Consider the following 15,841-nt stretch of genomic DNA (forward strand, 5'->3'; position numbering starts at 1 on the left):
TGACAGAAAATGTCGGCCTTTGGAGCATCAGCAAGGCCTTGCCCTCACATGACTGTAGGTTGATGGTTGGCTACAGGTGATGAATTACTGGGCTGTACAATCAGGGTATTCAGACCAGGGACGTCTCACCAGAAAATGACTGGAATTTGGACCATCAGCAGGTGGTAGCTTTGGAGAGCATCATCATATAATACGGCTAGCGTCTCAGATCGTTAGATCAGTAGTACGTGACAGGTAGTGAGGACACAGGGTCTGTCGCAACAACACGGTCGATGACCCATATTGACAGCATCAGGGATATTACTATATTTAGAGGAGGGGAGGGATCATCTCAACAGACAGTACGAGATCATTCAAATCTACTTCCACCAGCAAAAACTCAAGCAGAGAAAAAGCCCAGGTTTCTCCAAGTTCAACTACTTAAACCCCTTTTGCCTGACTTTTTTTATTGGACACTTTTATAAATAATGTTTCCTGAACTGGTTTAACATTAATATAACTGATTATTTATTACTTTAAATGTGGAGATACATAATCTAAGCACTGGCGTGAAAATGCACAAACAGCTTACTTGCTGGAGACACAAAAACGTTATGTTCACAAAAGCACCGTTGCCACTATATGATAGCAAAATAACATATTTAGGTTTTAGCCTTTTAAATGGCTAAGTATATTTATTACAGACACGGCATGGTTAAATGACCACCCTATACCAGACAGATCGACAGACCACCATTATCATCATCTACACTCGTTCTTTGACAATAGAACAGCAGGAAATGGCGATTCCGGGTGACTAATCTTGTTCCAATGCATGCTTGAACATGTTTTGTTAAAGTCCATGACTTTTTTTGCAATATTTTTAATTTCCGTTGAAATTATGGTTCAAATGACTTGAAATTTTAGATTTGGATTTATTGCATTTTTCCCCCATCTTTTGTTATAACTTGAAGGAACAGAATCAAAATTGAAAATTAATTTCAATGGAAGATATTTTTGATACAAAAATTTTTTGTGTTTTTCCATGCTATTAATGCTTGATTCACGCAATTAATGTAAAAAATATATATATTTAGGGGTAACAAAAATTACAGCCCGCTATGCGAGGAGTTTGAGCCAAAGATGAAGACAAGAGTTGCTGTTGAGTGGAAGGTAGGTGTTTAACATATATGAAAACAATTTTTTTTAACATAACATTGTACTCATTTTAAATGAATGTTGATGTTTTATAAATACTTTAGGCTTTGGTGGAAAAAATCCTACTGACCAACCTCATTGTAAAATGTGCTCACAGGGTCGTAGCTAGGATTTTTGCTGCTCATGACAAACATAATTTTGCAGCTTCTACAAATTTAAAATTTGATAATTTTATAACAGTGTTTTTTGCTCCCAAATAAAATTTCTGCCCCCCCCCCTAGTAACGGCAATGTGTAAAGATAGCACGATGATTGCCAGCTGTAGATGCAAGCTATGTTTGTAAATATTGAATTTGTTCATAAACATGAAAAACATGTATTACAATAACAATATATTATGTTTGGACTATATCTATAAGACATGTTATATCTTTTGTGTTAGTACATATTTTTGTGCCACCTTAAGAGTATCATAGATTCCCCCAAACTGAGTGATTTTTCTGAAGGCCTTCCCAGCATTAGAAATACCTGAACAACTTACATACTTGCTGTCAAAAATGTTAAATGCATGCAGATCTCACTTGCACTACCAAACCACACATGCAGATCATCCACATTCTCTGCAGAACTTCTAATCATTAAATTACTGAAAGTGATAGATTGGTTGCAGACACAGATTGAAAAATGTTCAATATTATCAGTACTGTGGTGGTCGGCTGAAGTTGGTTTTCCATAGTTCCCAACTTTGAGGCACAAGTGCGAGCCAATCTCCCCATTTTAAAGTCTCGCCACAGAGAGCAACAGGCCTAAAAACAGTACAAGTATTCAGTCATTACAAACCACTCACTTCACTCCTGAAATATAGATGGCAGCACTGAAAAATCAAACAACACTAAATACGCACTCAGACTGTTAGGTACATGCATTTACACTTCCGACAGACCAGACACGACCCAGGCTCTGTCCCTCCCGGGATATAAGCCTTTTACCCATGTGGGTCGGGTCGTGCTGGGGACAAGCAATTTGCTAGTCCACCACTGTGCATTAGTGGCCTTCTAGGTCCCAAACCTAGATTTTCATGACGTGAAACTCATGACTGCATTAGCAGATGACAAGACTGTAGATATTTATGATAAGAGGTTTTTTACAGTATGTTTTTTCCCGTCCAAAATTTTATTACAATTCGAATCGTGATTCAATCCTACACGATTCTTCATCTTGAGTGAATGAAGCAAATTTATGAGATAAATACATTGTCTGACTGTAAATACCCTGTGGGTGGCTATGAACGTACCAAAACTTCCAACACACCTGCAGAAGGAAAACCCTCAGAAATTGGAAAAGTCGCTATAATAGCTGTTCATTCAGGGATGCAACTTGATATTTTGTCAACCTTATTCGTAATAGCTTTATTATAATATATTTTATACCAAGAAGTATAGTACTTTCTTTGTACTCAAAAGTAGTATAAATATTTTTCAAGTTCACGACACATTAACACAATCATGATAGATTCTGACAAGGTTGGTACAGAGTTTTTTCTCCTCCGTATTTTTTTTCTCGAGACTTGGAAAGTGGGCATCTTGACAAAATGGTGAACATAAAATTTTAATTTGGCCTTTCCTATAATTTCAGGTACTTGACACGTTATAGAGCATCAGCGACATCTCTGTGAATACTATAATAATGATACTTTTTCTTTAACATTACATGTGAAAAAACACAAAATATTTCATAAAAATAAGAGCCGCCTGGCAGTCGAGTGGTTAGGGAACTAGCTTCTCGCTGTGCAGGTCTGGGTTCGAATCCCGATTCGGGCATGGATGTCTACTAATTTAACACTAACAAATTTCCTGGATGGATCATGCTGATCCCTTGAAAATACGTGAAGATCACGTTATTATTATTATTAAATTACATTTTTAACAAAGCCCTATGTATGTTCATATAGGATCACAACTTTAATTTTTCCCAATTCTCCTTAACAAAACCAAAAGGTTTAGTTATACAAAATTCTTCCTCTAATTTTATGTGCGAGACTTAATTCTTTCTATTCACTTCCTGTATCTTGATATATTCTTAATATATATGTTATGGTAAAAGCCCAAAGAGTGGTAAAACATAGGTTTTACCAAGCAGTTCGGTAAAAGCTGAAATTTTGTAACTTTGATGAAAATTAGTAAAAATGTGAATTTCCTAATTTTCATGAATTTGAAATCTTGTCATTTATTAATCACAACGGTCCTGATGCTAATTAAGATCATGATTAATTAACTAACTCTAGTCACTAAAATTCGTAAAAATTAGTAAAAATGTGAATTTTCCAATTTTCATAAATTTTAAAGCTTGCTACTTATTAATCACAATGATCCTGATGCTAATTAAGATAATATTTAATTAATCAATTAGTCACTCAAATTAGTAAAAATGAAATTTCTATGATTTTCATAAATTTTAAGGCTTGTTATTTATTAATCACAACGATCCTGATGCTAATTAGGATCATAATTAATTAACTAATTAGTCACTCAAATTCGTGAAAATGAGTAAAAATGAAATTTCTATGATTTTCATAAATTTTAAAGCTTGGTAAAATTTATGAATTCAATCCCGATGCTGATTGAAATCATAATTAAGTAATTAGTGATCCAAATTCGTAAAAAATTAGTAAAATTGTGAATTTTTATAAATTTTAAAATATTTTTTAGCCAGGCTCAAGGGGGGGGGGGGGTTCGACAGTAGCAATCTGTAAAACCGTGGTGGCCATGGTTCGATATGCTCGCGTGATATAAATTAGAACTTGTCTTTGAATCACGTCCATCTTTAATATTTGCCAGGAGACGAGCAGAGAGGAGAAGAAAACCAAATGGGACCCCTAAGGGTAATCTATCGATACAGTACAGTTCTGTGGGGTGTAGGGGGTGTTCTTAAGATTACGATGGTATCCCCACTCTGCACCCAATAATCGTCCGAAATGATCCAGCGTATTGGGCGTTTTTTAAGAAAGTAATGTGCGCATTCTAAAAAAATTAGCTTGTTTGCGAACCATATTCCTAAAATTTTGAGACCTTTTTTGGCAAACTTATTTCGTTCCCCGTTAATTTTTATAATGGGACTCTCTTTCCTCTTGTTTTGCCAGAGAAATGATGATTTGGATTGCTCCACTTGCAGATCATTTTGTTGTAACCATTCGGAGATCCTCTGCCAACGCGGCTGTGAATTCAGTGGGTTCCTTAGCAGACACCAAGAGAAGGTAGTCATCGGCAAAGGCTTGTGCCGTGACCCTCAGGGCCCCATTGGAGTCGAAGTAATGACTCTAATACAGTATTCCAAAAAGCGGGTCCACTACATGAGCCCTGGGGGCAACCTTAAACCTACGTTTTGGATGCTGGTGCTGTACTTGTGTTAAGAATTATGGTGCGTACCGAGAAAATGTCCTACAAAATTTTTCTTAGCTGAAGAGGAATAGAGATATTTTGAAAGTTATTAGCTATTACCTCATGACGCACACAATTGAAAGCTCTCTTAATGTCGAGGGAGATAACGGCTCTGAGTAAATGTTCCTTCCCCCCTATCCTCAATCTGTTCCATTAGATGATGAAGGTCATCATTCGTTGAGCGACCCATACGAAAACCAAATTGAAGAGGATGAAGGAGGACGTCCCGCTCAACATAGTAGGAGAATCTTTGTATAAGAAGTTTTCCAAGCACCTTTCCCAAATTGGAAGTCAGCATAATGGGACAAAGTACTTAAATCATAGGCTGCCAAATTGTGACCAAAATCTTTAAAGTGCGTTTTATCTTTAAGAACGGAGTTTTTAATCTTTAAAGAATTGAGAGCAAATTTTTTTTTCTTTGCCTATAAATCTTTGTGAACCTCTTAAAGTTTCTCCCATCTTTTCTGAATAACCTGGTATTATTCGTAAGACCTCATGTTCCTCAAATAGTGGCTATGCAAGAGGGCTGTCCAGATGGTCGTTTTGGATCGGTATTGATGGGAAAAGGCTTGCTGGATGTTGTTCTGCTATATCTTTTGGTGTGAAGCTGGACTGCACTGGAAGTTGCATCTGCGTTCACCTGGGCCGAAATACTGCCTTATAGGGCATACATATGCCGCAGTAGCTTGTGTGCAGAGCCTATTCCAGGAGCTGGATTTGGTTTGCATTACTGCTCGTTTGAAAACTGCTCGAGCCCATCGAAATGAGGCCATAGTGTCACGGATATACTGTCCAGTCCTCTTCATACAGTTTAGTTTTCTCTCGATGGCCCGTACTTGCTTTTTTTGTGATTTTGCGCTCATCCGTCCACCATTTGATACCCTTAGGGTGTGAGTGGGTTGTTTTTACAATCTAAAATAGTCTTGCAGTTAATTTTTATTACTTCCATCAGTCCTGTGGCATGCTGCTGTAGATGGTTTTGATCGTAATCTGTATCAGCTCCTCCTCAAATATCTCTGAAGTACCGCATGCATACTTCCTTGAAAACATCTTAATCTTCTTTGTGTGGTGTGAAACTTCTAGAGTGTGGTTGGTAGAGAGTAAAGCAAATCCTTTCTAATATTGAGACAGATCCTTTTAAATATTGAGACAGATATTTGTGTGTGCTCACTTATACTTTTTAAACCGAGCACAACTCAGGTGTGTCGCCATGAGCAATTTACTACCTAGTGAGTTGTGCCGGAAGCCGATCGTCGCCAAATTTTTCACATATACCAAACAGGGCCGGGATCGAACCATAGGCTACTTTAAAAGTTTGTCAGAGTTGGGCAAATACCCGAAATGGGCAAAACATCATAGGACAACAATGGTTCCTGTGCCCCAACAGTCACTTTTAGAATGTGATCCGATGCTTGTAGTGACGACATAAAACGTAATGAAAACTTAACGATTTAATATACGAAAGAAACATAACGAGAAGGATGACACGTGTATACAAATCGGTAGTACAATTCCAACTGACTTTTTTTTCTTTTTTTTTACAATCACCAGGAGCGTGAGGAGGGTGCGCCATCTATACAGATAAGAACGCACTACAAATGTTTTCGCTCGCTTATGCTGTCTGCTTATACTGTTCATTTTTTCTTTCATGTGTTCTTCGGAGGCTTTAGCCAAGGAGCGTTCAACACATGGCCCACTGGCCACATGTGACCTTCGAAGCTTTTTGCTGTGGCCCGCCAACAAAAAATCTTACATAGTTACAAAATTTATGGAAAAGCTTGGAAAAAACCCCTTGATGAAGGAGAGAGGATTTTCAAGAGTATTCATAGAGGGAATTCCACCTGTGATCAGTTTTTATTTTTTATATTGTTCGTTATGGAAAAATTTGATTCACGCGAATGTGAAGTTGAGAACGAAAGAAGTCTGTAGACAAGCTATCATAATGGAAGCAGTTATCGATGAAATCGAAAACCTTGTTATATCATTGAGTGGTTTCCAAATAAAAGCTGTGACATCTTTGCAAACTCTTTTACTGAATGCTAAAAAGTTATGATAAAATGATGACAAATATGTGAGATAAATTTTCTTATTTATAGTCGTTATTATCATAATTTATGGATTTAAAATACAGTAATTTCAATCATTGATTTCAATGAAGACTAAATATTAAAGTTGGCTTCATTGAAAAATCCGGAACATTTCCCGGGAAATACAGGACAAATGATCACCCTACTCATGCCTCCCAGTTCCGCTGCAAAAATGTCCCAAACAGAATTCAAGTCCATCCATTTAAGACTGGCACATTCTAAGAGGGAAAGAGATTTAAAAACCATCACCTAGCTGAACGTTTATTTTCCTACTTGCAAAGGCTTTGATAATATCCGAAGATGATGTCTCTCGCCGCTATTACTGCGAGGGTTTTGGCCGCAGGAAGATAAATCCAGGAAAGAAAATTCAAGTTCCCTTGCGGGGACGCACGTCCTCTCACTTGCCGGGTGAGCGTACTAGACCACAAAGCCAAAGAATCCTCTTTGCTTAGAGCTTGTGTGTGCTGAATGGGGCCGTACATGAACAGCCTGACCTAACTCAGGTTAAAGCTAACAATTTCTGACACTGCCACCAGATGGAAATTCATTCAAAAATGATGTCTTTCTGCTACAAAAGTTTTGACAGTAGTCCACGTTAGGTCTGGCTGTCCATGTACGGTCACGTTCAGTGCACACGAGCTGCAAGGAAAGAGGATTGGGTGACTTTGTAGTCTATTGTGCTCACCAGGCAAGTGAGAGGAAGTGGGTTCAATACCCAGTAAGACCAGTTGAATTTTCTTTCCTGGATTTATCTTAGTATCAGCCAGCTGTTAAAAACCTTCGTTTGGATAGTGGAGAATGACATCATCCTCCGATAAGTCGCCATATGGTGGCAGGGTCAGCAATTGCGAGCTTTGGCCTGAGTTAGGTCCGACCATCCATGTACGGTCCCATTCAGTGCACACGAGCTCCAAGGAAAGATTGAGATAGTCATTGGCTTTGTAGTCTACTGGTCCAGGGCGTTCACCCGGAAACTGAAAAGACGTGGGTTCGAATTCCTGCAAGGGCAGATGAATTTTCTTTCTTTCCTAAATACATATATCTTCGTATCAGCCAGCTGTGAAAAAATCCTTCGTATGAATAGCGAAAAAAGTAACATGATCCTCGGATAAAACTAAAGTGTCTCACGACGGTCCCAGGCCGCGGATAAGCTCGAGCTGCCGCAGGGAGGGGGGGGGGCAATGCTAATAAGATAATGACTCATATGAGGCCTTTCAAAATATCTAGAAGAAAGCAAAGAGCATCAAAACTTCCCGTGGAGTAGATGACACTGTCCGATTCCTTTTTTTGTAAAAAAGGAGTAAAAAAGGTATTCATACAGGATAGTTCAGACAAGTGGTTTTGATATTGAAACTGTTGACAGGCTTTTTTTGATCACACAGGATTTCTATCAGTTCCAAAAATTGCAGAAAATAAAATGGAACAACTCCTACCCACTGTGCTTGGAACCCACGCTGCTTAAGCAATGATAATGATTTAGAGAATAATTCTTTGAACCAACTTTTAAGATAATTAATAGGAATAAGATTTTTGTGGCTATTTTTCGAAAAACATTAACTGGCAAAATTACTATAAATTAAATTCAATGAATTTGCCAAGACAATCATAATCAACCACTTTTAGACTTCGTAAATTAGTTATTACGATCAATATCACAACTGTATAATATTGTTGCCGAGGTGAAAAAAGTCGGACATGAGCTGTAATTACAGTTTACTGCCAATTATCATTAAAATATCCTGGACATGAGCACTCAATGGCGTGCGGGAAATTAGAAAAATTCATGAACCTGAATGAGTAATTAGTTAATTAACTATGATTTTAATCAGCATCGGGATCGTAATGATTAATAAATGATGAGGTTTCAAATTTATCAAAATTAGAAAATTCACAATTTTACTAATTTTCACGAATTTAAATGATTAATTAGTTAATTATGATTTTAATTAACATTAAGATTGTTATGATTAATAAATGACAAGCTTTCAAATTTTTGAAAATTTTAAAATTCACATTTTTCCTAATTTTCACGAATTTTAGTGACTAATTAGTTAATTAATTATGATCTTAATGATCAATAAATAGCAAGCTTTAAAATTTATGAAAATTAGAAAATTCACGTTTTTACTAATTTTCATGAAAAGTACAAAATGTCAGCTTTTACCGAACTGCTTGGTAAAAGCCCGAAATGTATACGTTTTGAAGCGTATTTTGGGCTCTTCGGGCTTTTACCGTAACATATACACTCATTGCCATAAAAATTTGCGCACCAAGAAATAATTGTGGGATCGAAACGAAAGTTGGCGTGAAGGTACATGTCGGGCAGATATGCAAATGATTAGAAATGCAGCGTGATTGCACATTGCGTAATACCACTAGAGGGCGTTAAACTTCGTTCTCCTTGGAGTATAAAACAGGTAAGCAGAGCTTGCTGGAGTGTATTTAATCGTTTGCAAAGGAAATGCTGAGGTAGACATGCCGTTATGCCGCCGTCGAAGACCAAATGAGCAGTTGTCAGAGTTCGATAGGGGAAGAATCATTGGGATGATGGAAGCTGGGTGGTCAGCTCGGCGAGTAGCTCGTCAACTAGGCCGTTCTGATTTTACTGTGAGGAGGTGTTGGGACCAGTGGACAGAAGAGACGTCATTTACACGGCGACCAGGTTCAGGACGGCCTCGACAGACCAGTCGTCGAGAAGACCGTCACATCATCCGAAACGCACGCGTAGAGCCAACTGCCTCATTGGCCGCTATCCAGACACAGGCAGCAGCTTCACTACGAGCCCCTGTGTCTTCCCGAACCATCGCAAGGCGCCTGGCTGAAGGACATCTGGTATTGCGGCGCCCATTACGTGTGCTGCCAAACCAATGACACCCACCCACCAACGCCTCCGTTTGGAGTGGTGTCGAGCACGACGGGATTGGACTGCAATGGAATGGAACCAGGTCGTCTCCAGCGACGAATCGAGATTCAACTTGAGCAGTGATGACAATCGTGTTCGTGTGTGGAGGCCCCATGGTGAACGCTTCAATCCTGCCTTCGCTTTACAGCGACACACCGCTCCCACAGCTGGTGTCATGGTATGGGGTGTCATTGCTTACGATACACGGTCACCCCTAATATTGATCCATGGCACAATGACAGCCCAGCGGTACGTCCATAACATCCTTCAGCCACATGTGTTGCTGCTCATGGCAGGGCTCCCAGGAACCATTTTTCAACAAGACAATGCTAGGCCACACACAGCAAGGATGTCACAAGACTGCCTCCGCCACATTACCACCCTTCCCTGGCCTGCTCTATCCCCAGATTTGTCACCAATCGAACATATCTGGGATCATTTGGGACGGCAAGTTGGACACCCTACGAGGTTGGTCGAACTAGAGGCGCATTTACAGCAACTGTGGAACGAGATGTCTCAGGACATCATACAGAACTTGTATGCCTCAATGCCCGCTCGTATCGCATCGTGCATTCGCGCTGGGGGGGGGGGGGTCCAACAGAGTACTAAAACTTCTGTTCATCTGTATTTTTTTCTGCAATAAATGATCCTTTTTCTTGGATTTTCTAATCACTTACTTATATCAACGTAGTACTTACATGTGTAAAATTTCGTTTCATTTTGACGACTTCTTCTAGGTAAGCAAATTTTTATGGCAATGAGTGTATATCATTTTACAATAAATAATAAAGCAAAATTACCATTTCAGGAGCATATATATTCAAATAAAGGCAATTTTCATCTGTATTATTTATTCCTTTATTATAACCAGTGTGCTTCACATTTTGTGGACAAGATGGCTTGAAATCAAGAGCACTGATCTCCCCATGGAATTTTGAAGGCTTTGGAGGCTGCAAGAAAAAATATCAACAATGTCATGCTATAAATAAATTGTTGTGTGGTGGAAAAATAATTTAACCCATAAATTTCATTTAAAATTTTTTTAAAAATTAATTTGGTAATTTCCATGTCAATTAAGAGATATTGAAAATTTTACATCGTGATACATTGTCAGCTTTACATCACGATATAATGATATATTATATTAATATATGCAGATCTCCCACTCAAAAATTTAGGAAAAATGGGACAAGGAAGAGGGTACCCCTAAAATAACATAACTGTTGAATTATGGGGAAACTCAAAAATTGTATTTTTATTTTTCAAAAAATTTTTAATTTTTTTTTTCAAAGCACTATTTTAGTATCCTATAAGATTGACTCCAACTTAAGCAAAATGACATCTGCATCTACCCCAGGGCAATGTGATATACAATCTGGTTACCACTGGTATTGCATATTTCACATTCGGCAAATTTGATTATACAGTAAAAAGAGTGTTAGAAGTCTCCTTTTTTTATGACTAAAAACTAATAAAGATCTGATAACTTGTTTATATAAAAGTGAACTTACACGAGGTGCGACACGTTTCTTGATAAATGCCGATATGAAATTTCTTTGAGGAAAAAAAATTTCAAATTTTTCTTTCAGCTCTGTGCGAGAATGTTTCATGTTACAAATAATGCATGCTACTGGGCAGGGAAAGTCCAAACAAAATAAAGGAACATAGTTTCACCAACAGCAGCAATGTAGGTGTTTTTTGCTATGCCGTCACCAAATATTTCCAAGAAAATAGGCAGGATATATGAGCAACAGTCACTAATCCCATACTGATCAGAGGCACTCTTTTTACTGTGTAAAAGGCATTGCAATACAATTACTAAGTTCAAATATTCCATGACGCCGACCTAGGGGTGAGTGCTGTGCAAGAAAGATACTGGTCACCAAATGGGGTTTGGGTGTATGCTTTTGTGTGCATGGATAGCCGTAGGCAAAAGACAATCACGGACAGCAGCTGCAAGGCCGTGGCGAGAGGGGAACTGGGAGGTCCGGTTTCACCCACAACATATTAGAAAAAGGCAAAGAAAAATATATTGTTCTGTCACTTCAAACCTCCTCCGAAAGAATTTCTGGCAATCGCTCTGATAAGCTCCTTCGAATTGAATACATTTGTTAAGAAAATTTGTTCACTTGTTTAAGAAATTAAAATGTAAGGCTTCAAAGGATAGTAATTTTTTAAACCTATAAAATTTTATGATTTAAGTAAAATAGGCAAGCAAAAATTTTAAAATAATCATCAAGAAAAAATTCATTTATAAATAAAGGAAAAAAATGAAAACCTAAAATTAAGGGTTTAGAAACTGACAAGAAAAAAAAATATCACTCTTATGGCACATACTATCAGGTGCCATAGCCATAAATTCGTTTTGTAAGGGGACGATCAAAGCGACAGAATAGAATTAACTGTCTCCCTCTCTCTCATCCCATGTATATCGTAATTTTCTTATTTTCTTATATTGCAGGGAAAGGTGTATCTGAAGTCTCCACTAAGTTTTCTCTCCTGGGATCCAGTTTTTCCACGATCCCGCCCCCTAAAATTCAACCGGTAATTTCCCTGGAATCTGAACTCATTTCCCAGGATCCCGGAAGTAGAACAAGGTTGAAACACATCACATTTCTGTACTGAATTTGACATGTGTAAGAAATTTTTATCACTACAGAAAAGCATGCATTTTATAAACTGCAGTCATTGGCATACGCAAGGGGGGGGGGGGGGGTTCGGGATTCTAGCCCACCCCTGAACCAAGATTAGAGTGTTATTTTGAAGAGAAATCCCCCCCCCCCTTTCAGAAGAAAAAAAATCTGAAACCCTCCATAGAGAAAATCCTGCACATGCCTATGACTGTAATCAATAAATTTTGAATACAATTAATATAGTATTAATAAATAAATTATGAAAAATTAATGAAATACAGGCCATATATTCAACCCTTTAAGCGGAAGTAACAAGATATCTTGTCAATCTCTCACCTCTAATTTTAGCGTTCACAAGACCAGACATTTTGTAAAGTTGATCTCTCAAAAACTTTTCAATTTACCTTATTATTTGTTAGCTCCCAAAAGTGTTTTTTAACTCAAAAATAACTTGCAAAAAAAAAAATCAATTTCTGCTCAAGAGTGGGGGGGGGGGGAATTTAAACACCCCCCCCCCCCCGAATTGACCTTTGGAAGGGGCAGAAAATTAGCGCAAGGAATTTCTTCCAGAAAAAATCTGAGTTGTAACTTTCAAAAAGCATTTAAATTAAACAAAAGAATAATTAAGAATTGTCCTGTGTCCCCAGGCTGGAGCCTCTCCACCCAATTTCGTTATTCCAACAGTGCAAATTTGTGATTACTTCATAAAAACGCTTGTGGGGCGGGGGCAGGATTATTGGTGTTGCTTACGGGCCCTACACACGCTCAGTTATGCCTGTACAGGCCAACTGAGCGTGTGTAGGGGCCGTCAGTTGACCTGCACAGGCAACCTGAAGGGAATGGTTTTTCGATTCGGTACAACTGTACAGTTATACCTGCGCAGGTATAACTGAGCATGTGTAAGGGCCATCATGTATAACTGTGCAGTTATTTTTTCCCGCTTTCTTATATTCGCCCTACTTTCTTCCCACTTTTTTTTTCACCGATAATGTAATAGAGTAATAATAACTGAATAACTTTTTTTGGAGAGGGATTCTATTTAATTAGAAGAAATTTTTCTAATAGCGTAATTTTCACGATATTTTCTTACAATTTCATATCAAATAACAAAATCGAAATAAAATTTTAGAAATATTTTGACCATTGTTAGAATTCGCAATTTTGTTTCTAAAATCACTCTTTTCAATAAATTTGCCCGAAATTATGCACGGAAACACACAAACTCTGTATTCAAATAATCTGCTATGACTATTAATTGTTTATTTAGAGAACAGGTTTTTAACCAGTGTTCTTGGAGATTTTAGGGGCAGATTATTTAGTATTCTTTCATATGTACTTCCTTTAGAAGTCAAGATTCCTAGAAATCAAGCAGGTGTTTATACGAGTCAGTTAATGTTTGCAATTGTAACGCAGGATTCCCATTCCTTTCTTGACCGAAAACCAGCAAGCATCAACAGGACAAAAATCACTGCAATTTATTATTTTCTTTTACATGTAATTCTTAATGAATCTCATTGAATTTGTTTTTTTAAAACATCTCGTCAGAGTGCAACGAATTTCAGCTCAAACATTGAAAGAAAAAAATTCAGATGAAATTACGCTAGTTAAACGTAAGAAAGCAATCAAAAAATTCTTTGAGAGAGATATACAATTGATAATATGATTATATCATTGAGTAATACTATTAATATACATACTACGCTTAATAAAGTCAATTTCTAATTGAGTTGAATTAATCGTAAGAGGTCGGTTGAAAATGCAGTTTTCGTTCAAGGAAAAACACTACGTAAGTTACCATAAAAATTTTCAAGTAAAAAAAATTTTTTTTTTTTTTAATCGACGCTATCACGAGAAGAAAATGCTATCATACGATGCTGAAGGAGCATGTATCCACTACCTGTATATTCAGAGGAGAAACTATGATTTTTTTCGAAGATGCAGTCGACGCTCGTTATGACAACTTCACGTTATAGCGACAAAGACTGGTAGGGTAAGTCCCAAATGTTTTTATGTTTTACTTATATAACGATCGTCCCAATCAGGCCCGACCACACCCCCAAATCTCCCCCTCGCTACGAGCTTGCTCCAAATATAACGTCCATTCTCGACGGGACGAAGTTGTTGTTATATCGGGCGTCGATTGTAATACCAAAATTTCTCTTTTATTGCCTATATTGAGGAATGTACAGCACAAATTCAAAGGGAGAAAAAAAACACTTTAGCTCTGATGAAAAAAGTATGAATTTCTGTGTGCAATATTAGTTTTTTTCTTCTTTTTTTGTCCAAGGCCCATATTTACAAAGGCTTCCTTGGTAAAATTGTCTGAGTTTTCGAAAACTGATGTTTTCCTCTCGTCCCCCCATCACCCCCTTGTGTCCATTCATAGCCTGGATAGTCCTACTTTGGGAAACACCGATTTCGACACTCCACCAGAGTTTAGTTGAGTTCAGTTTTTTAGTTTTCACGACTCGAGGTTTATAATGACGAGTGATCTTCAAAATGGGCAGTGCGAATGTTTGGAAGAATTCATTGAAATGTATAGGAATGAGAAATGCTTGTGGCAGGTGAAAACTAAAGATTACCATAACAAAATTAAGAAAGATGATAATTATGAGAGATTGGTGTGGAAATAGATCCTCTAGCGAACAGAGACAGTGTTGCTAAAAAAATAAACAGTTAGTGAAGCAATTTCCGAAAGGAATTGAAAAAAGCTTTCAGTAGGTATATTGATCCATTCTGAGAAAATTATGCCAATCTTTTGGTGCAAACAGGGATGCGGAACATATTTGCTGGTGTTACTAAAGCAATACCAATCATTAGAGCCCGGAAGTTCAGGCAAAATACCCATTTCTGCCTATTTTCAAACTTTTTTGGTAAAAATGCCTTTTCGAAATTTTCGTGCCATAAATGCCTATTTCAACATAGTTTCAAGTTTATTAGTGAATTTCAGAGGCTATAATCTGTAAAACTTGGGTATTTTGGGCATTAAAAACTTCAAAAAAATCGTAATTTGTAAAATTTCCCAACTTACAGTATTAATTATTATTAGCCCCTTCCAGCCTATTTCACGCAAATAAGTGATCTGACAGACTGGTGTTGCCCTGCATTAACTTTGCTTTGGCCAGATGGTGTTAGATGGGAATGAGTTTGTTTCAGATGAACGCAGCCCGTGCTAGAAAAGCAGAGGAAAACAAAGTTTTTGTTTCTCTCCCACACGCTTTACATAATGTCTCGGCCAGGCATTGAACTGCGTTGTATATGCATAGCTGGCTAATGGCTGTTCCAAGAGGTCATGAATTGACGTCATGGCTCACACAAGGTGGTGGAGTAGAAGCAGACAGGGCCCATGATGTTTTGATTTTATTTTTTGTACCATAAATGCACTGCAAACAACCATGGCTATTTATTAAACATACATACAGCATTTAATATTCAATTAAATTGACCAGAGTGGCCCTCAAGGGCGTTTGGCAGATACCACAACACAGGGCCCCATGCTTGAAAGGGCCCTGAATCGTGACCTTCGAAAGTAATAAGGCCCCCTCAATCGAAAATGACGTCAGCACTCATGGGGCATCGCGTCGCTGGACAGGGAAAAATTCTCTCTTTAGCTGTTGGATTTTTTTTTTAAGGTTGTGTGTTTGAC

The 15,841-nt window shown here is 37.8% G+C and overlaps 1 protein-coding gene across 2 annotated transcripts in view; it reads right to left on the reverse strand.

The window, feature by feature from the left end:
• Positions 1-15,841, reverse strand: part of LOC149083282 (neuroligin-3-like) — a 335,669-nt gene that overhangs the window by 276,791 nt on the left and 43,037 nt on the right. For both annotated transcript variants that reach the window (XM_089236507.1, XM_089236506.1), the window contains exon 2: positions 10,363-10,512. In XM_089236507.1, the coding sequence (XP_089092633.1) occupies positions 10,363-10,512 (150 nt within the window). The remainder of the gene's footprint in view (positions 1-10,362; positions 10,513-15,841) is intronic.

This window comes from Pholcus phalangioides, unplaced genomic scaffold (assembly GCF_987345545.1).
Source record: "Pholcus phalangioides strain wild (caught in Gottingen) unplaced genomic scaffold, Ppha-v1.0 ptg000009l_1, whole genome shotgun sequence".
NCBI classification, from domain to species: Eukaryota; Metazoa; Arthropoda; class Arachnida; order Araneae; family Pholcidae; genus Pholcus; species Pholcus phalangioides.